This window comes from Lycorma delicatula, chromosome 4, assembly GCF_047948215.1.
Source record: "Lycorma delicatula isolate Av1 chromosome 4, ASM4794821v1, whole genome shotgun sequence".
Taxonomy (NCBI): Eukaryota; Metazoa; Arthropoda; class Insecta; order Hemiptera; family Fulgoridae; genus Lycorma; species Lycorma delicatula.
The window spans coordinates 62637313-62660451 of record NC_134458.1 but is presented as its reverse complement, the minus strand read 5'-3'; the positions used below and the strand labels follow the sequence as shown (position 1 = coordinate 62660451).

Sequence of the window (23139 nt, the reverse complement as noted above, 5' to 3'; positions counted from 1 at the left end):
TAACTCAATTTTCCACCAACAGTACAGAACTCAAAAATGCCTCTTACCTTATGCTTATTGTTCTTCTTTTTTTTTCTTTCATTTAATAGCACTTTCGAAGGTTTCCCTCATCATCAGTTAATCAAAAATTTTTTTTTAAAAAGATTACACATCAAACTCAAAACATAAAATTGTCAACATAATATAAAAATGTGTAGTGATCACATGGAATATTTTATTTTTGACTGCATATTTTTATATTATGTTGACAATTTTATGTTTTGAGTTTGATGTGTAATTTGTTAAAAAAGTTTTTTTATTAACTGACGATGAGGGAAACCCTCAAAACCACTATTAAATAAAAAAACAAGCATACTGTAAGAGGCATTGTTGAATCTGTACTGTTGGTGGAAAATTGGGTTATACTTTATATTACTTGAAAGTTTTACCATTTAAGTTTTACCTGAGTGATTTTGAAAGACATATTTAGAAGAAACCCTAAAATCTTCTCTGCGCTAGAAGAAACATAAGTTTTGGTTTTTCTAAGACCAGCTTTATGGTATAAAAAAACAAGATGATTTTAAAACTAATTTAAAAATAAAATAAAAATAAGCTTAAAAATTAAATAAATTTATAACAATGACATATTAAATTATACATTAATTCTTTTTATGATAATGCTGCACTCATTTAGGAAGTTTGCCTTTGCATTTCTAACTGAGTAGAAGGTGGTGCCAACAGACCAATTTTGGTATAAATGCAACAGTATATAAAAGAAAGATTATATTTTTAATAAATTATTTCAAATTCAAGTGTAAAATCTTGTAAATTTTTGTAATTAAGTCATTCTCATATCAAATAAAAGCCATATACATAAAAAAAATTTTAGTAATGATAATTATGAAAATTTAGTTACATTTTTTTTATTTTTAAATTACATTAATCTCTCCAAGAAAGCCACAAAGCAAACAGAATTAATAATTATAAACTACCCAAAAGAAAGAATTTACCAGGTAATAAATCAGTGTACGTAGTTACATAGCACCTAGAATATATATATATATCCATACAGGTGTTCAACTTAAAAGAGGCCCCATCACTCAGTAGTTTGGTGTAGATAGGTAAAATAAAGTGGAAGACGTTAGTATGACTGGAGCTGGAGTGGGGAGGACTGTTTATTGCCTGCACATTTGAGTATTCCCAGTCTGTATCGAGCTTTGGGTTTTGAACAAGGTTGTGTATTTGTTTGTTAAAATGCAGTTAACTGTTGAACATGCATTCATGAGGAAACGTGTTTAGTGACAAAATCTCATGTGTGTCAGCTAAAGTTCAGTGAGAAATTTGAAAAGGAAGCACCAGTGAAAAGGATTATTCAGAAGTTAGTTAAAAAATCTTGTGAAACAGGTTGTGTTAGACCAGAAACATGTCCGACTCAGTTTTAACGATGCAGCTCATACAGGACATTAAAACAGCAGTAAAAAGATTTCCTCATAAATCATTGAGGGACTTAATTAGAGGCAATATTGGCATTTCAGATCAAGTGTTTTTCACAGATGAAGAGTGGTTTCACTTCAGTGGGTATGTTAACAGTCAGAACTACCGGGCCTGGGGTACTGAATACCCACACATTTTCTTTGAATCTCTGCTGCACCCACAAAAAATAGAATATGGTGTGCAGTTTCAAGGCAATGAATTATAGGACCCTTGTTTTTTGAAAAAACTGTGGAAGCTGCCGTCTGTCAAGAAATTATCCAACAGTTCATAGCCCTACTGCAAGAGGATAAGTGTGACTGCTGGTTGCAACACGACAGCACCACTTGCCATACAGCTCGCTGTACCACGGAGATGCTACAAAATATTTTTCAGCGGAAGAATCATTACTAAAGGATTTCAGCCACTAAGATCCCTGATATGACTAGTCTAGATTTCTTTCTGTATGGTTACTTAAAAGAAATTGTTTATAGGAGCAATTCAATCACCCTGCAGGAATTGAAGACAAACATTTCCAATGCTATCCAAGAAATAGATGTATTTTTTTGCAGTTTTTGTAGCCAAGAACATGGTCAAACGTGTTGACAAGTGCATAGAATTGGATGGAATTCATTTTCAACACCTTCTGTAAATTATTATGTAAGTGTTTGGCAAAAAAACTATTTATTGACTAAACTAAGTGGTGGGGCCTCTTTTAAGTTGAACACTGTATATATATATATATATATATATATATATATATATATATATATATATAAGTGGGTGTATTCATTTACATTATATCATTGAATTCTGATATAATTTAAAGTTCAGTTAATTTAACTGTGTTTTTAAAACCTCTCCTTAACAAAAAAAAAATACATAATAAAATAAAATGTTATAAAAGAAAATTTTTAGAAAATATGACATTCAACTAGTAAAGAAAATTTTGAAACTCAAGCTATGGAAAGGAGGAGAAAGGGGCATAATCAAATAAAGGAAAGAGGTAGCAGGGGATACTAAAGCTCAATATCCATGCCTGGTGGCCAGATGTTTAGATAGAAAACTGCTATAAAGCATGAATATTTACATCATGACTGCTATAAAGCATGAATATTTGTAATTAAGTTTTAATGTTATAAAAATAGAATTTATTACCAACTGAAGATGTGGGATATCAAAAAAACTACAAGTAGTTATTGAAAATTTATAAGGTAAGTCTAACTTATCTAATTGCTGTGTTTGGTGGTTTGTGTTTTATATAATATTAAATAGAAATTATTAAATTTCACATTAATATGTAAAATAGTAAAGATACTAAATAGCATAAAATAAATAACAATTTAAAAGGTCTTTATTTAAGCTTACTTTATTTGTACTCCTTAAAGATGGAAAAAAATTCAGGAATTTTTATTAATTTTTAATTAGTGTTATATAACTCATTGAGAAATGTTAATTTTGTAAAAGAAAATATCATAATTTTATTTTAAATAAATTGATGGAAAGAAGACCCTTTTTATTTTAAATGGGTCAGTAATTTATTAAAAATGGTATCTGAAGCGTAATAATCACTAAGGTCCTTTCTCCTATGTCAAGTTATTTTAATGATTTACATGGGAACAATTTGGTTTGGTAGAGATGGATATTATTAATTTAATCTGTTTTTATGTGAATTTTTTTCTAAAAAGAATCTTTAGCAAGTAAATCATGAAAAGGTTCTTACACTAAATAGAGGGGCAGAGCCTGAAATATGAGATCATGTGTTTGGTAGCATAAGTTTTTATTTGAAATGCTGAGACATGAAATGAAAAGACCATGTCATGAGCAATATGTGAACAAAATACTTATGTTCAATAAATATATTGATTTTTATGTATTATATTTTGAAATAAGCAATATAATATAACTCTGGATTGTAATCTTTTATCCTACTGATCATTTTTGTTTTTGAGTTGTTTGAAAAGTCAACTCAAATAAAATACCAACTAGCTGCTAGTTGGTAATTTAATATCTAACTGTTGGCAACAATGTGGCAGCTAGATATTAACTAGATTTAATCTCTGAACGGGTTATTATTAGAAATATTTTTGTATAGATTTCTCCCTAATGTATCATCATGATCTTGTAAATTTATATCTGCAGTAAAGTTTTGCTTTTATTTGCGACTAGCTGAATTACCTGCTTAGACAGAAAACCCGATTTCTTCTACTTCTAAATACAATAGACTGATCAGTAAATTTTTCATCTCTACCAAAAAGTTACAAATTAATTCATAATTACATACACATACTCATACATTGCATAACCTTTCAATTACAATTTTTTATTTTTCTGGAACTTGTGTTTGTAATAACATTTTATTGTTGTGTTAATAAGTAAATAGCACAATACCAGTTAACTTAGATTTACATATGAATTATTTTCTTCTTTTTTTTTTTTGTAAAATATACTTATGATAGATTACATTATATTTTTTGTTATTTTAATTGTTTCATTACAAAATTCACTGAACAGTTTAAAATAAAATATGTAACTTGATTTGTATTCAACTACAAGTTATTCTGTAGAATTTTTACTGCGTGATGGTAAATAAATAACAATTTTTTTTTGTATAGAATGTTTGAGTTTGTAATAGATTTATTTTTTTTGTGGCTATGCTATGGTCATTAGCAAACTAAAAAAATGCCTGCACCATGCAGTGGACTGCAACCAACATTTGATGATCAGTAGAAACTGGTTAATTAAATATGACTGTTGCCTTACTGTTTACCTTAATCCAAACTTTCTATTTCAAAATGTTGCTCACTAAAATTTTTCAGGTGTTACAATATCATGAGGTTAAAAGTGGTACACTTTTTTTTCTTTTTTTTGTCTTCAGTCATTTGACTGGTTTGATGCAGCTCTCCAAGTTTCCCTACCTAGTGCTAATCATTTCATTTCGGTATACCCCCTACATCCTACATCCCTAACAATTTGTTTTACGTATTCCAAACATTGCCTGTCTGCACAATTTTTTCCTTCTACCTGACCTCTAATATTAAAGCGACTATTCCAGGATGCCTTAATATGTGGCCTGTAAGTCTGTCTCTTCTTTTAACTATATTTTTCCAAATGCTTCATTCTTCATCGATTTGCTGCAACACCTCTTCATTTGTCACTTTATCCACCCATCTGATTTTTAACATTCTCCTATAGCACCGCATTTCAAAAGCTTCTAATCTTTTCTTCTCAGATACTCCGATTGTCCAAGTTTCACTTCCATATAAAGCGACACTCTAAACATACACTTTCAAAAATCTTTTCCTGACATTTAAATTAATTTTTGATGTAAACAAATTATATTTCTTACTGAAGGCTCGTTTAGTTTGTGCTATTCGGCATTTTATATCGCTCCTGCTTCGTCCATCTTTAGTAATTCTACTTCCCAAATAACAAAATTCTTCTATCTCCATAATCTTTTCTCCTATTTTCACATTCAGTGGTCCATCTTTGTTATTTCTACTACATTTCATTACTTTTGTTTTGAGCTTGTTAATTTTTATGCGGTAGTTCTTGCGTAGGACTTCATCTATGCCGTTCATTGTTTCTTCTAAATCCTTTTTACTCTCGGCTAGAATTACTATATCATCAGCAAATCGTAGCATCTTTATCTTTTCACCTTGTACTGTTACTCCGGTTCTAAATGGTTCTTTAACATTATTAACTGCTAGTTCTATGTAATGATTAAAAAGTAACGGGGATAGGGAACATCCTTGTAGTACTCCCTTTCTTATTATGGCTTCTTTCTTATGTTCTTCAATATTACTGTTGCTGTTTGATTCCTGTAAATGTTAGCAATTGTTCTTCTATCTCTGTATTTGAACCCTAATTTTTTTTAAATGCTGAACATTTTATTCCAGTCTACGTTATCAAATGCCTTTTCTAGGTCTATAAATGCCAAGTATGTTGGTTTGTTTTTCTTTAGTCTTCCTTCTACTATTAATCTGAGGCCTAAAATTGCTTCCCTTATTCCTATACTTTTTCTGAAACCAAATTGGTCTTCTAACACTTCTTCCATTCTCCTCTCAATTCTTCTGTACAGAATTCTAGTTAAGATCTTTGATGCACGACTAGTTAAGCTAATTGTTCTGTATTCTTCACATTTATCTACTCCTGCTTTCTTTGGTATCAAGACTATAACACTCTTTTTGAAGTATGACAGAACTTTCCCTTTTTCATAAATATTACTCAACAGTTTGTATAATCAATCAATTGCTTCCTCACCTGCACTGCACAATAATTCTACAGGTATTCCATCTATTCCAGGAGCCTTTCTGCCATTCAAATGTTTTAATGCTCTTTTAAATTCAGATCTCAGTATTGTTTCTCCCCTTTCACTCTCTTCGACTTCCTTTTCTTCTTCTATAACACCATTTTCTAATTCATTTCCTCCGTATAACTCTTCAATATATTCCACCCACCTATCGACTTTGTCTTTCGTATTATAAATCAGTGTACCATCTTTGTTTAACACATTATTAGATTTTAATTTATGTACCCCAAAATTTTCCTTAACTTTCTCGTATGCTCTGTCTATTTACCAATGTTCATTTCTCTTTCCACTTCTGAACACTTTTCTTTAGCTACACTTCCTGTTTATAGTATTTCTTAATTTTCTATAGTTCCTTTTACTTTCTTCATCACTAGCATTCTTATATTTTCTACGTTCATCCATCAGCTGCAATATATCATCTGAAATACAAGGTTATCTACTAGTTCTCTTTGTTCCACCTAAGTTTGCTTCTGCGAATATGTGGTACACATATCTTTTCATTAATTTGTATGATGTCTTTGTACCAGCAGTTAATTTATCATTAAGAAATTTGAATCTGTCATAAAAATTGAGGGATTATTAAAATTTTAAAATTAAAAGCTGATAACCCTTTTTACAGGGTCAGTTTCCATATTAGAAAAAGGAAAATGTTATTCATAAACAATAGTTGTAGCAATTCAAATCTGGATTGAAATTGAGTGGCAAAAATAATTTCCTAATTCTTATCATGTAATTTTATGCCTTTTCTAGTGAAATGAAATTATACACATTTATGTATTTGCGGCAAACTTTAAGGGGTGTGTTTATGGATGTACTGTAAAAAAGGCACATGAACTTTATATAAGGTGTTTGCAACTACATTTTCTTAGTCATGAATCTGAGTTAAATATTAGTTAATGATGGGCAAGCTATTAAAACAGCTGTGTCAATTTAAATAATTCTTCAAGATCAAAATTTGCCATTTCATTCATAAGTATTTTAAAAAGATAAAATATTTCCTGTTATCTGTAACATAGACATACAACGCAGTAGATGTAAAATTTTGTATTAATGTAATGTTGTATTGATAAAATAATTATCCTTCATAGTTTATCTGTCAAGATCTCCCCCTTATTGTGATGTTTACAGAAGTGACACAGAATCAGCCGATCATACAACTTCAGAAGGGAAACCAAAGCGGACTTTTATAAATGTATTTAAAAAGATGTCCGATAAAGGTTCAGCTGCTCCAAGTAAAGTGCTTGAGGTGATTATTTTTGTTATGCATTAACATTGATGATTTTATATTTGACTAGTATCCTAAAGTAAGTAGATTTGTAAAATTGGAGTGAACAAATGGTAACATTTAACTATCATGCTTTTACAACTTTTATAATAAGTCATAGCTCTTGGTCAGAACATTTGCATGAACTCTCTTGGCTGATAATTTCAAAACAACTGTTTGATGAATTAATTATTTATCAGTTAAAAAAATTCAATGAACTGACTGGAAGGAATCGCACAGATTATAAGTGAAGTGTTAAAATGTTTCAAAACATATTTGAATAGCTCAAAGTGTTTTCCATTGTAATGAATTGAAATGCATCATTTAATATTACCAAACAACATTTAATGAAAAAACCTAATAGAAATATGTATAGGATTGTTCTGAGGACAAACTGTTTCTCCTTCAGGCGAATTCATAACTGTGAAAAGGACAAAATACCACATTGTACTTTTTGAGATAAAACAGAGTTCATTTCCAATTTTTTTTTATGACATCAAATCAAGAATGAAGTATTCTTTGTTAACTATCTGAATAAAAAATCAGAAATAATTATTGGTGAGACTTAAATTATGCTCTCTTGGTTCACTTACTTTACCTTAGACTAAATTGCTTGGACATTAGACCATTATTTGCTTTATTCCTGCACTGTTATATCTGCTTACTTGCCTCCACTGCAAAAAGCCTAAGTTATATATTTGAGACACTCTGCATAAAAATGGCCTGACCACAAAATTATCAGCTATAAGTTGCATGCTTTTTATGTTCTCTTTTTAAAGTAATTTCCTCGGTTTAAGACAATATTTGAATATTTATATTCATTATGAGATTTAACATCAATTAAACACTGGCTATATGTTTAGATGATGTATGTGTGGGTTAGGCTAATTATTAATGGGTTTGGTTAGGTTTTATAAAAGTCAGGTTTAAGACAAAAGCAACAGATGAGATATATATTATACAATTGTGTGCTTAAGAAGTTTCATAACGTTTTTGAAACCGATGCTGTTATAAATAGTGTAACAAAAACTTTTCTGAAAAAATTCCTGCTAATTATCTCCAAAAGGTCTTTTGGAAGAAAAAGTTCCATTATAGACATTAATTACACTAGCAACAAAAAATTTGTATCTAACATGTTACACAACTTTTCTCACTGTAATTTGGGTGCTTATTTCAAATACATTATTGAAATTGTGTTACATAAAAGTTTTACGTAAGTTTTTTTACAAGTTTTTTTTACTCATTTTGATCAGCTACTGGTTACAATTAAGAATAGTTTCTCTATTTTTACTTTTAAACAACCTGGAAACATGCTTAATAAAAATAAATAAATAAATATATGCACTGTATCATGAGAAGTAGAAACGTAAAACGTCTGTATGATGACTTCATACAAACATCTGTTGTTACCTACTACAGAACTTAAAATCTTATTCAGTCTAGCTTCACTTGTCTAAACTGTGTGTTGTGTTTCACAGAGTTATTAGTGTTTTGCTATATTTGCATCAATTCTTTATAATATAAAAGTGATTTTTTTGTTTTTATTTGCTATAACATGGCTTCTGCAAAAGTTCGTGGATGTTCAAATCATCCAGACAATTTTGTTATGCCTGTGGTAAATTTACTCCTAAATCTTAAGCAAAGACTATTGCTGAATTGATAAAAACAGCTTCTAAATTTTATTTTGATTGTGCACTCAGAGATCAAGATAAAATCTGGGGACCTCATGTTATTTGTATGTTGTGTTCAGTAACTCTAACTGAATGGTTGAAAAGGAAACAAGTCATGCCATTTGCTGTACAGATGGTTTGGTGAGAACTTAACGACCACTTCACTGACTGCTACTTTTGCACGACAAATATATTTGAATTTTCAATCAAAAATAGAAAGTTCATAAAATATCCAGATGTATCCTCAGCTCTAAAGCTGGTACCACATAGAGAGGAGTTACCTGTATCTGTACCACCATCTAATCCGACATTGCTGGTAGAACAATCTGAAAATGAAGCAGATGATGTAAAGGTTGTTGAAGAATTTCTTTCTCTATCTGATGAGAAATCTCATTTAATTCAACAACACGAACTTAATGACTTAGATTTTGATTTAAAAGTTATCAAAGCAACAAGCTGAATTTCTGGGGTCTAACTGCAACAGTGGAGTCTTTTAAAAGAAAAAACAAAGTTACACAAAATAAAACTCTCTCAACTTACCTCATGCAGTCAACATGAAAGAAATGTATAAAACTATGGCATCAATATTAGAAGCAATAAAATACAAAGAGCATATGTGGCAAGTTTCCAGTGATCTGAAAGTTATTGCATTACTTCTTGGTTTACAAGGTGTATTTACAAAATATTGTTTTTTCTTTGTCATTGGGGTAGTTGTTATACAAAACCTCATTACCAAGTAAAGAACTGGCCATTGTGGCAGAACTTTGTGGCGGCTGAAAAAATGTAAAGCATTTATAATTAATTGAGAGTGGTAAAATCATACTGCCACCACTTCACATAAAACTTAGACTCATGAAATTTTGAAAAGGCACTAGACAAAGATGGACCAGGATTTAATAATTTTAAGATAACAAAAACTTCTCTGAAAAATCACTTTGTTTTCCTAAATTGAGTTGTGGTAAGCTCAAGGAGGGTATATTTATCGGTCTGCAAATCAAGAAACTGCTTTTGACGATAAACTTAGCAAATGTGAACTAGCTGTGAGGAAGTCCTTCAAAGACGTTTTTGGTGATTTTTTAGGCAACAGAAAAGATGAAAACTATTTTTATTTTTTTGTTAATATGCTGTTGGAAAACACCAAACATGTAGGATGTCATTAAAAATTAATTTTCTACACTCCCACGTAGACTTTTCCCCAGAATTTGGGCTCTGTCAACAATGAGCAAGGAGAGTGTTTCTATCAGGATATTCTTGCACTAGACTATGGAGAATCGGTACCAAGGAAGATGGGATCCTGGAATGATGGGTGACTATTGCTGCTTTTTGTTTAGAGAAACTGATCAAACATCATACAACCAAAAACGTTTGTCAACATATTTTAAAAATTGAAATTAACGCTTCCAATGATTTAAATTTTTTTAAACATTTTATTTTAAAGACATTTCCAATGATTTAGACTTTTAGAAAGTGTTATTTTAGAATTGTATTAATGTATTTAAATTTATCTGTGTTTGAATGAATAAAAATTTAGTTCATCTAAACAAATTGTAAACAAATACACTTAAATATTTTATTTTTTTTTAATATTGATTTCACAGTGATTATGCATTTATTGGCAAATAAATCGTATGTATAAAAAAACCATGATCTATTACACAAATTCCAATAACAGTTTTGAATTCAGCACCCCAAAATTAGATAAATCACCATGTACGATTCCAGATGCATGATTTTTTTTTTTGTTGACTAGTGTTATCTACTAATTTTAAAGTATTATCATGTTTAATTATTCTGTGTGATGAGTAAGCCATTAACTGCTACCTCAGAACCTATGCACAACTTACACATGAATATCTTAGTAACGACTTTGCACAGACTCTTTGATGGACATCTTGATATAAAATTTATGTAAATGGTTCAGTCTGTAAGGAAATAACTAACTATCAGCCCAAATTGCTCATTCAGTCCATCCACATGCATACAAGTATGCATCAAATTTTAAAAACACAAGCAAAATGCTCTTTTGTATTCTGCTATCCCATAATTAAAATAAATACTGCTATAGGCTAAATGTGAGATTACTTTAGTCAGAAAAAACAGTGTTATTTTAGGTAGTTTACAGCATGATTTATCATACCAGGAACTGAAAAAAATATATATTCATTTATGTTGAATGCTAATGTAACAAGCCTCAGTACTACATTAATTTTATTAATAATTTTTGCCATTAACAAAGTCATGATACAGAATGTTAAAGGTACTTTTTTGTTTAGATGCAGTCACCCACATCTACTGACCCAGAAAAGTGTACAGAAAACAACAGTATAAATGCACAGTCAGATGGAGAGGGTGTTGTCTATGCTGAACTGGATATAAAAGCTAGGCGCAGTGATGGACCACCTACTGTACGTGGTGAAGAAGATAAAACAGAATATGCTGAAATTATACATACAAAGACTCAACCCTAATGAATATTGAGGGTTTTTTTAATTTCATCATTTTAATTGGCAGTCGTGAGGACTGCCAACTTTCAAGAGGAAAATCATCCAATGATGAGTGATTGTGCCAGTGAAAAACATTAGGTGTGATAAACTGAAAGATCTTTTATGTGTCTTTATTGCTAAATTGTGTTATAATTTTTGTGGCCCATTGATATTTGAGAGATACCAACCTCATACAAAAAAGAGATCCTTAATCCATTGATAAATGTATAAATAAAAGGTCTTCTTCATCACAGAAGTTTTCTCCTGAAACTGTATTACAATTATTAAAATTACCCTATTATTAAAATTAATCAGGGTTGACATTTTAGTAAAAAATACAATTTATTAACACTTGCTTATGTAAATTATGTAGATACTTTTTAATTTTCTTGAAGTAACACTTAGATTATTTTATTTTATTATATTTAAAGTATGTTAATGTAAAAAAAAATAATAATTTTAAAGAATTTGTGCACAGAATATTTAATTACTTTTCTTTTGTAATTCCACTGATTACACAATTAGTTAAGTAAGCTTTTACATTTTTAAAAAAATACAACAGTTTTGTTCCAATAGAAAATCATGGCTAAAGGCCAAAGATTAACTAACATATTGTGTATTAAGACTTAGCTTAATTTATGTAAGAGAAATTAGTTTTTTTTATTCTAAATATTATACAGTTCGTCCCCAAATAAAGGGTTGTCTTGAATTTTAATTGTCTGTGTATTTCCTGCTTCTCTTGTCTATATTTTTTCAAGAAATTAAAATGTTTTAAATTATTTTTAGGTTAATTTTTAGAGTGATAACAGAAGCATCTATAACTTCTTTTAAAAAAGAGAAAGAAATTTCATTGATACCAACGGAACATTTACTTCTGATACTTAAAATACAAGTTTTAACTTCTTGAGTATCAACTAGAGATAAGAATATTGAATCCCAACACAATTTTTCAAGGTGAACTGTGTAAGTTGAAAAGGGTTGATATTCATATTGATGGAATCACCAGAAAATTGATGTATTTTCTTTTTCACTGCTAGGCAACCTAAAAAAACAAGGTTCTCAGTTGTTTAATAAAGTAAAATTTAGAAGTTAATTGTTATGCGACAAGTTCGTCAATTCGCATTAGAAAAAAAAAGGTTCGTTAAAGTGTAAAAAAAAATTAGTTGCATTCAAAAAAAGCGAAAATGAGCAGATAAAAAAGCAAAACCATGCTATTTTGTTTCTTTGATAGTAATGGCATTGTCCATAAGGAGTTTTTTTCTACAGGACAGATTGTAAATCAATATGTTTACCGAGAAATTCTTGAAAGACTGCGGAAAAGAGTTACTTGCATGAGACCAGCCATCAAAGACAACTGGATGCTGCATCATGACAATGCACCTTGTCACACTGCACTCTCAATTAATGAGTTTTTGGCAAAGAAAAACATTTCTGGAGTTCCTCAACTACCTTATTCACCTGACTTGAGTCCCTGCGACTTTTTCCTCTTCCAGACTTTAGAAAAACACCTCAAAGGACACCATTTTGGAACAGTAGAAAATATAAAATAAATGTAACCAACCATCTGTAGGATATTCCAGTTTCTGAGTTTCAACGCTGCTATGAAGAGTGGGAAAACCATTTGAAGCATTGCATGGCTTCCCAAAGGAACTATTTTGAAGGTGATAAGAGTCCATGTATAATGGATTGAAAATAAAAAGTTTTTCTGAACCAGTCTCTACTTTATTTACAGACCCCATATATTCATCTGATGCTTTTCTAACTTATAAAATCCTTTGCTCCTGAACATAAAAATTTGACTGGTTAGAAAACATAACATTTTTCAGTCTTCTTTGGTCCAGTTGGAATGTGTTTTGGCCCACAAGAGCTTTTTTTTGCATACTGCTGGTGTTAAAAGCTGTTGTTTAGCTGGCCGATGAGCTTTCCATCCAACTGCAAGAAGTTGGCATCTAACAGTTGTCATGTATAAATCTGTTCCACTGGCTGTTAATTCTCGATTTAAGTCCACAGCAGATAATTTTGAATCAACTTTACTTTCTCACTAATAAGCAAACCTGTATTGGAATAGTTTTTCTTTTACGGCTACATTTACATTTCCTTTAAAGTGAAAAGGAGCCAATTTCTTAAAATTGTTTTAAAATAGCAATCACTGTTCCTAGTCCAACACTACACTCAGAAGCTATTTGTTGTGTCATACTGGTATGCTCTGAAAGAGAAACAATTTTCAAATGAGTTGTGTCAGTTATATAGTCTACAAAAATATGAAAATATGATTTTGTAATAAAAATTAAATAAACTTTCACAAAACACTATTTATAACAGGGGAGCCTTTATCCCTAGAGAATGCATCCCCAGGTGGCAGATAGGGATCATACATTATCTAGTAGTCGGGCTTGAGTTGCAAAGTTTACTTCAAGGATTCTGAGCACAAAAACTCATGATGCCAGGGAGTTGGATGGTATGTAGCTGATGTCTGCTTGACGTATGTGGATGTGAGGGGTGAGGATCAGCCCCTCATGGAGTCGCAGTTCGCCCAGGCTTGCTTGAATGGGCAACGGCGAGGAGGTGTGGGGATATTGGATCCCTTGCATCTACCGCTGATTGGGAATAATTCAGGGGTTATGAAAAGACCTGGAGCAATGGGGGGCAGCCAGCAATGGCTGCTTCTCATTAGTGTGGGCATTTGACAATTACAGACATTCAACCGACGGCCCGACCTGCCATGCCGGATGCAATGCTGGTAAGTGGGGAGGCCATTAATGTCAAAGGACACGCCCCTGCGTAGTGCAATATTTCACTGCTGGTCCCGCACAGGGGTGTAGGGGTGTAGGGAAAAAATGGTGGCAGATAGGGTATGTGCTCACCAGCCATCATGTAAGACATGGCTGGAGGGAAATAAAATACCTCCCACAGACCAGACAGGCCGGAGAAGGATACTCCGTGTCAAACCCCATCTTCGGGCTTCTTCGACATATTCGGAGTAGAGGTTGAAGGCGTGCTGTCCAATCAGGCAGAAACGGACAGAAGAATCAGCGGCGGAAGAGCCTTGAGATCAACGACAACGACCTAGCCTTTCTGTAGGGTTACAGTCTTGGTGTCAGGTGGCAACCGGTTGTAAAACCAAACCGTCAAAGCCAAACAAATTCTCTTCATACAGTATGAAAGTGCACCAAAATAGTGAAAAAATAAATACTAGGGCATCCCCCCTATGTAATGTATCTAGACGCAATGCTATTAATATGCGTATAATGACATGGAATATTGGTTCACTGACCGGACGTAGTCAAGAATTGGCTGAGATCTTATATAGGCACAATATAAACATTTGCTGCTCATATGGCAAGCACTAAGAGCCCAGCTGATATCAGAGTAATACATCAGTATCTTACAAGACATGTATAATAACATACCAACACGAATGGTGTCACCAGCAGGTACAAGCGATAGTTTTGAGGTCAGGGTGGGGGTCCACCAAGGATCTGCTCTGCCCCGTGCTTTTCAACATTGTATTAGACATTACATCACAAAAGATCTCAAAAACTGGCTCCATGGACACTTTTATATGCAGACGATATGGGTTTAAAAGAGGAATCATTGTCGGAAATCCAAAGCAGTCTCGACATATGTGTAAGGCTTTGGAAAGCAGTGGCCTACAAGTTAGTCACAAAAAGATTAAATACATGCATTGCAGTTTCTCTGTTGACAACAGCAACACTCAGGCAGTACCTACTATTGAAAGAACTCCCTTAAATAAAGTAGAGGAATTCAAATACCTTCGATCCATTGTCAATGTCAGAGCAAACATGAAAAGAGATTTAGGAAATGGAATCAAGGCAGGTTGGCTCAAGTGGAGATCACTCTCTGGGGTTCTCTGTGATGCAAAAATACCTAATTGAAATAAAGGCACTGTGTATAAGCGAGGCATTAGACTGGCATTGATATATGAATCCAAGTGCTGGGGGATAAGGAAATGCAAAGAGCAAAAAGTATTTCACGGAGATGAAAATACTGCGATGGGTAGGTGGTGTTATGAAACTTGACAAAATCCAAAACAAGTACAACTGAGGGACCTTTAAAGTAGCTTAAATACAGCAAAAATTGCGAGAAAGCCGCTTACGCTGGTTTGGACATGTAATGCATAGAAGTGAAGATCGTATTACACTACAGGGTTTAGCCATAAAGGAAGGCCAGAGAGGCAAAGGCCGCCCACCGACTACCTGGATGTGAACCATCCATAATGATATGCTAACGATGGGCTTAAAGCCAGAAATAACACAAAATTGTCAAGAGTGACATAAAAGTATCAGGAGGGCTGACCCCAAACAGGAAACAAGCCAAGGAACTGATTGATTAAAAACACTGTTTATAACATAACAATTGCTAAATAACTAAAGAATAATAAACTCACATTACACAGACAACTTAAAGAATGGGAGTGTTCAAGCAGTGTAGCCACAACATAAAAATAAACAAAAGATTTCCTGTTTGGATTAATTTTCACACTGCTGTATTGCTTGTAACATTTAATATATAATCCTAAAGAATGTATAACCAGTCTATTATTTGTTATTTAATATATGTATATTCCTGAAAAATAAATTCATTAAAAGATCTCAAAAAGTTATAGCAATAAAGTGAGTTCATGAAATAAAATGTGACATATTTAAGATTATTATGTTATCAAACAACATGTGATCAACAATGTAAACAGTGGGTGTCAAATGTATGTTTGGTATCACAACCAGTAGATGTATTAATTTTATGATTTTGCTAAATTCATAAAGCAATCACACTATGATATAAACAGGTGAATTTTAAAGGCAATTCAGTTTTCTTACCGGTTATCTGCCCGCCACATATTTTTCTGTTCCAACTGGCTCAAACAGTAAGTAGTAATCAGCCTACATATTAGTTATGTATTATTTATTTAAATGCCATTTTACTTTAAACTTAGTAAAACAATTATTACGATTTGATAATTTTTATCTCTATTTGTTTTTTGTCTCATCATTTAGCAATGGGCAAAAGAAAATGTGTGTTTAATGTAAACCTGCAACAGGAATATAAATTTTTGAAATTGTGTAATGACAGTGAACAATGAACGTGTTTATTAGACACTACATACTGAAGAATTTTTTGTTGCACATAAAGGAAAGGGTGAAGACCTCATGAAAACAGCTAAACATAGGAGTGCTATTAATGCTACTGCTTCAGCAAACATTAGAGATTTTTAAAGCCAAAGATGGCAATAACAATAACAGTGATTTTGAGTGTGCTGCTAAAGAATCTACATTTTCATACCACAGTTTACCAAAATTTTCATCTGCTAGAACCAAAACCAAGCCAATTATTGTTAATGTTATTTCATCATTTATATTGGCCAATGTGTTTCATTGTTTGGAAAATATTATGTAACAGTAACAATGGATAGCTCAAACAGAAGTGAAGTAAAACTTGTTCCAATTGTTGTAAGATATTTCAGTCTGGAAGAGGGAATTCAAGTTAAACTTTTTAATTTTGATGAAGGTCAGGTGAAACTGTTCAAATTTTGACTTTGTATCTTTTGCAGTGTGCGAAAAAATACAAACTTGAAGAAAAGTTGGTTTGTTATAGTCCTGATAGCACTAACAGTAATTCTGGTGGTGTGAAGAGAAAGGGAAATGAAAATGTGTTCAGAAAAGTTCAAAGTAACTTAGATAGACCTACTTCTGGGATTGGTTGTTCAGCCTACATTGTACACAGTTCAGTACAAACAGCATGTGATTCTCTACCCCTGGACATAGAAGTTATTGTTATAAAAATTTAGAAATATTTTCCCTGATATATTGGAATTGAAAGTTAGGTAACAAGAACATTTTTAAAAAAGTAATAGCATGTAGGATAATAATCTGAAAAAAATTTAACTTATTCTCTTCCACCTCTGATTAAACAATTAATCTAGTTTTTGAGAAGATTAGTATTCATTTCATTCCTAAAGATTTCAAATAATCTGCTTATAGTAACAGTTCAACATTTTATATATTTATAAGTGTCAGAAAAACAATAGAACTTGCAAGGCACACATGATACCAAATTGTAAAAATGTATTACACTAGCAGAGAAACTCCTTGTGACATTAAGGTATTTTGAAAAGAAATAAGCTGGTTTAAAATTATTTAATCATGTAATAAATAAGTAGTAATTTTATGAACATTTTTGACTATATTAGTTTTATTTATAGTTATTACACACATTTAAATGTTTAAATTAAAATTTATCTTAATATTAATTACAAATATAATTCTGAATAATAATTCTTAATGTAAGATATTTATTGTAGGGCTCAACAGGAACAGCTTGAGAGGAACTTGTACAAAGAGCAGGACTAGGATTATGCACCTGATGAACTGTGTGAAGATGAGCAATATTTTCTTGTTTTTCCAAATGTCTGTATAATTCATTCATAATTGCTTGTTTAAATTTGCTGTTTCTTATTTTGTTAATTTTTCAACATCATCTATTAATGACTTAAAAATCATAAGAGTCAGGTTTTCTGTCTCAGAGCCTTTCATTCTTGATTTTAAGAATGATATCATGGGCTCAGTAAGTTTTGCTGCTTGAGTTGATTTCTTTTTGTAATTACTTGAAGGGTTATTAGTATCACTAGGACACTTGTCACATGTATGAGCACTCAAATTCTCCAATTCAACTGATTGAATTTCTGCAGCAAGTTCAATCTTTCCTTCAGAGATGATTTTCTGTAGGATTGATTTTTCTATATGACATCTGGTTCTACAGTCTCAATAATGTTGCCTGTTATTTTCCTGTGAACACTTACAAAAGCTCCATTGCATCCATCAGATACCATTTTCTTTTTTAAACCCTGTAGAACCAGATCTAAAATCTTGTATGGCCCAGTTTTATGAGTGTTGTAGGCTTGCTCGTTTTGCTTTGCAGTCTGCCACTGAAGTATACAAAATTTACTATAAAATTTAAAATGTTGTATTATATCAATATTTGTTAAGCATTGAGATGTAAGTCATATAAAAAATATATATAAAAATGTGTAAAAAAAGATACTTTTACAGATTCCTGGCTACAGGAGATACATTTAGATCTCTACATTATTAGTTTTGATTAGGAGCAATAAGGTTACCCACTGAGATCAAATCTGATAAAACCATATGAAAGGAAAAAACTGCTGACAGAGAAAGGTGTATTCAACTACAGATTATCACAAGCTCAGCATGTAATTGATTAAGCTTTCAGTATGCTTCAAAAAAATGGGTACTGTTTAAGACACAGATTATAGGTTCTTCACAGAAAGTGACTTTATATGAAGACAGCTTGTGCCAATCATAACATGTTAAGAAAAAGAAAAGGGACCTTGACAAATATTCATAGATCTTTAGAGGAATTAAGTCATGGATGAAGGAATGAACAAGAGTGCAACATTTCACCCATGTAATTCTGCAGTAACTGTTCGACATCATTATATGAAATTTTTTAATGTAAACAGATGATCAGTTCTGGGGCACCCAGAAATGCAATTTCCCGGTGCCAATAAGGAAAAAGTTAAAAGAAATATTATTGCGTCGATTCTTGAAAGACCGGAGTTGATTAATTAATGTTTTTCTTAGAATTCGTATTCGCCCTCCAGTGCACATGCGCCGATTCGAATTCCAACGAAGCGATTGGTCGCGACGGGGCGTGGCACTTTCAGCGCGAAACGCCGCGCCGACCTCGGACTTCGTCGGTCGGTCGATTCTTCAGTCGAGCGCCGCTAGCCGCACGGTAAACATGTCGCTCCGTCGACGCACGCACGCAAACACACGCGCAGACACCGCCTCCCGGTGCCGGATCTACGACGAGAACCTCTTTCCATCGCGGCGACGCCCAATCTTAGGCCATGTTCGTCAGCTGCTCTTCAGTCGCACTGTCAACAACTCCGCGCCGCTACGTAAACGCACGCAGCCGCCGCCTCTTGGTGCACGAGTCACATCGGGGTCCTGGAGTGGCGGGTGACGCCTCCCGGTTCAACGGTCACGACGATCAGGATCATCCTTGAGGTACGACTAAATTTTTATTCACACACAGACTGATGTGACGTTAAAACTCAACGTCAGTGATCGCTGCGGCGGTTACAGACACTAACAATTCAAAAAAAATCATCACCGCTTATGTAGAACAAATTTCACTCTACAGTGCTACCAACCTTTGAAATATTACTTCAAATTTAATACAAAATATATAACCAGGTTGGCAACACTGACGGGCTACGAGCGCCACTGACGTCCAATCCAAAATGGCCGAACACAGCCATCTTGATTTCGTGACGTCATACCAAGATGGTGGACTGTCCGCCATCTTGGATTTGGCGCCCGTACCCCTATTTCTGTACTACTTTCACGCAATTAGGTTAAATCCAAGTGCTATTAAGAACTAGGTTGCTTAAACTGTTTCAAGATGCATTAGCCCCTTTCAGACACGGACATTCGATCTGATGCTTTAGGGTGACTGAATGCGGTGGTGGTGGGAGAAATGCCAGTAAATCTAAATGCCCAAGGCAACAGCACGCCTCCAAGCAGAATGTCTTGGCGATTGCTCGATCACTACTCTCACCAACTGCACATCTTCTGATGTTCTGATTGACCTGCATCAGCCATGTGTACCTCTTCTTAGTATGCTACCAGTTTCCTCTAACTGCCTAAAGCAAGATTGAATTGTGTTCACATTAGGAATGGCATTGTTGCGCGCAATGTTGAACCGTCGCCGAAAAGCTCTTTGCGCCCTGATCACAGATAGGTTTGTTTCAAAATATGGACCTTTGGCAAAGCCACCATGTGCACCGGTCCAAACCATGTTGGCTACTGAAATGGGGTCACCAACGAAACAGAGGGACATAATGTGCACCTGCCTACCCCCAACACCACCAGAGCATTGACCTCTCCAAACCTCATAGTCAGTTCTGCCGCACTTTATGTATGAAATAATAGAAAAGTAGATATATCATGATACTAAATAAATAAAATAGTTACAAAAATACAATATCAGTCTAAATGATTCATCTTTATGTAAACTAAACAATGATCTAAAAGCCCGTTTCAACTTCTAAGCCTTCGTCACATTGTTCAAAATGAAGAAAAAATCACCAGTAGGCTCCTCAGATGTAAGGGACCTTATATTTAAATAAAAACACAGCAATAGACTTAATATTAAAAACATTTAAATAAAATATACAAATTAATAGACAATACCAAATAAACAAATGAACCCTATGCTCAGTTGTAAAATGCTTTCACACAGAGGATTCACAGTCATCCTTAACACAAATCTTAATTTCACTGAAGGCTTATTGCAAATGGGTTATTAATCCACAGGCATGAAGGTAAGTAATACTGAAAGTATGAGATGGAATCTTCAAGTATTTCCAGAGCTATATACTGATACAGTATCTTGGCCATATTGTTATGATGATTTGTGTAGTCTCTCAGGGCCAGAACCTGATAATTGCTAATTACATATTTAATTGATTCACCAGTTTTCTCCCACAGATGTCACAAGTCTGATTCAACCCTAGGATCTTTCACTATGTGCTTCCTGTAACTGAGGATGCTAACGATTCTGTCCTGTATGACAAATCCCTCAGCTTCAGCAAACACCCTTGCATCCTCTAGCCAATGAGAGGAAGCATTATAGTCCACCTCCCATCCACAACGCACGCAATCAATCTACTGGAGAGTTCTTCATGTACCGTGGGGGCCTCAGACAAGAGTTGGAAACCATCCTTATTTAGCTGCAGTGGAGTTAAGCAAATATCACCTCCTACTACCTTGCTGTGGAGAAAGCTAAGAATACTTCCGTCTCTAAAGAAATCCTTGAGGTTCTGCAGCTGGTTTGCATGTAGTAGTTCAAGAGAATCAACGACCCCTTCACGCACCTTTCTTTCTGGGTAAATGGAACTGCTTAACTGAGCTCCTAGGTTTTTTGGACATGGAACTTCGTAAAAATCACGTACATGATGGGATTTAGTCCCCCAGATTTGTTTTTCACTACTTTGATACCAAAATTATTCGCAACAAGCAGAATTGCAAAAATATTAATTTCCTTTACTTTATTAAAGCCACTCAATTGCAAACTCATGACAGGTTTAATTTGATTTTTAAAACCAAATGTTAAAGCCTCTCTCATGTGGCCTTAGTGACACATCCTGCAAGAAACCAAGATATCTGTAAGTTTTGCCAGAATCCATAGCTACCATGAAAAAAGGGACACCCATCCTACACACTTCACACCCCTCAATCTGCAGCCACTGCCCCTCTTCATAGCACAGACCTGACATTTATCCAGATAAAACCCGTGCGAATGTCACACTGAACTGTTCAACCAGTTTAACAAGCCACCTTTAACCTGCTTCAGTGTTGGAAAAAAGCTTAATATCGTCCATATTCATGAGATGTTTGAAACTATATTGGCCCATCTGGAAATTTTTAATAACAGACTTCAACAGTGTGGATAACGCTAATAGAAAACGCTTATACCAAAAGCTCTGCATCTCATCGATTCCTGATGTTTTCCAATTATGGGCCTTACTGACAGCACAATTTACATCAGTAGGAGCGATCACATAATCAAGCATAACTGGGATTTGGTTAGTTCTCCTCTTCTCACAGATCCAGTCTGCCCCAGTATGGTGTAAACCAGGATCCAATCATGTCCTTTCCCAATAATTCAATATGGCCTCCCTATTAGGAGCCAAATTATCGGTACGTTGTGGAGATGGAATTTGCAATCTCTTATAAAGAACAGCCTGATTAACATGAACCAAATGATTCTGTTCTCACCTAAGATTGCTTATCTTGTAGTGATCTATTCTGCAAGGTAATAACATAAAACATTGCTTTAGGAAATTCAGAATCTTAGCACCAGTCCTATTCTCTGGGCTCCTGTGCATTGAATTATGGTTTCAGACTGCCTACAAATCCTTCCACTTCGGTTATTGGTTTTCAAGAAGGCCATCAACTGACCATCTTCCTTCTCAGCTTATCGACTTTCCCAAACACCCCTCTCATGCTGGAGGGGAAAGCACCTTCCTTAGTGTAGGTCCATCAATTCACTGGCTATTTGCAACTGTCACTGTGAGAGCACCAATGTAAATCAGTCATTCTTTATAGATGTTATATTGTGTGTTTACTAGATATTATGTATTACTTATTATATTATTGTGATTATTGTGTATTTACTAAATATGGCAAATAACCTATTGAGTCCCTCTCTTATGTTACAGTCCCGGGTATATTAAATCTTCTTATGTCATCTATTCCACCAAACTTAACATTGTTCTCCTCAAAGATGTCATATATTGAATTATTGGCATTGAAAATGTCAGACATATTCCCCTCATCATTAGAAGGGTTATCCATCAATACAAGGTTCCTTGATACGTCCTGCCTGATAACTGGAATGACATCCACAGACAATCAAATAGCAACAAACAACAACCTGCATTGATCAAGGATATTCTGAAAATTGTTAATTTGTAATTGAGGAAAATGATCAACGACATAGTTCTGTACATCTGCTCACTGTATGGTCTCATATCAGTTTCTATCTTCATAATTTTTAAGTAGGGTTGGTAAAGGAAGGTATTAATTCCCAGGGTCCACTTAAACTGCTTCCTTCTATGTTCTGCAGGGTGGCCTCCTAACAATCAGGAGCAACATTCCATGCAGACAGAAACAATCAGGTAGCTGCTACTAGTTGACTGAGGTAGGGTGCAGCTGTTCTCGTCCTCAGAAGGAATCAGCAATTTTAGTGTGCCGGTTGCAGACTCAGTAACCAACCCACCATTCGAGGCTTTACTGTGCATTATTGAAGCAAGGAATTAACAGTAGACAAACTGCTAATACATCCACTGGTGTGCTCTAGTTCGGCTTCATGGCCAGTAACAAAAGAATAGAGGACTTTCAGTCTTCTTTTGTC

General features: G+C 33.7%; 1 protein-coding gene across 1 annotated transcript in view; it reads left to right on the top strand.

Moving 5' to 3' along the window:
* Positions 1–11893, top strand: part of Fas3 (fasciclin 3) — a 154426-nt gene extending 142533 nt beyond the window's left edge. Inside the window, exons 10-11 of the mRNA XM_075363106.1 lie at positions 6890–7007; positions 10969–11893. Coding sequence (XP_075219221.1) covers positions 6890–7007; positions 10969–11163 — 313 coding nt within the window. The 3' untranslated portion in view covers positions 11164–11893. The remainder of the gene's footprint in view (positions 1–6889; positions 7008–10968) is intronic.
* Positions 11894–23139: the final 11246 nt, after the last annotated feature.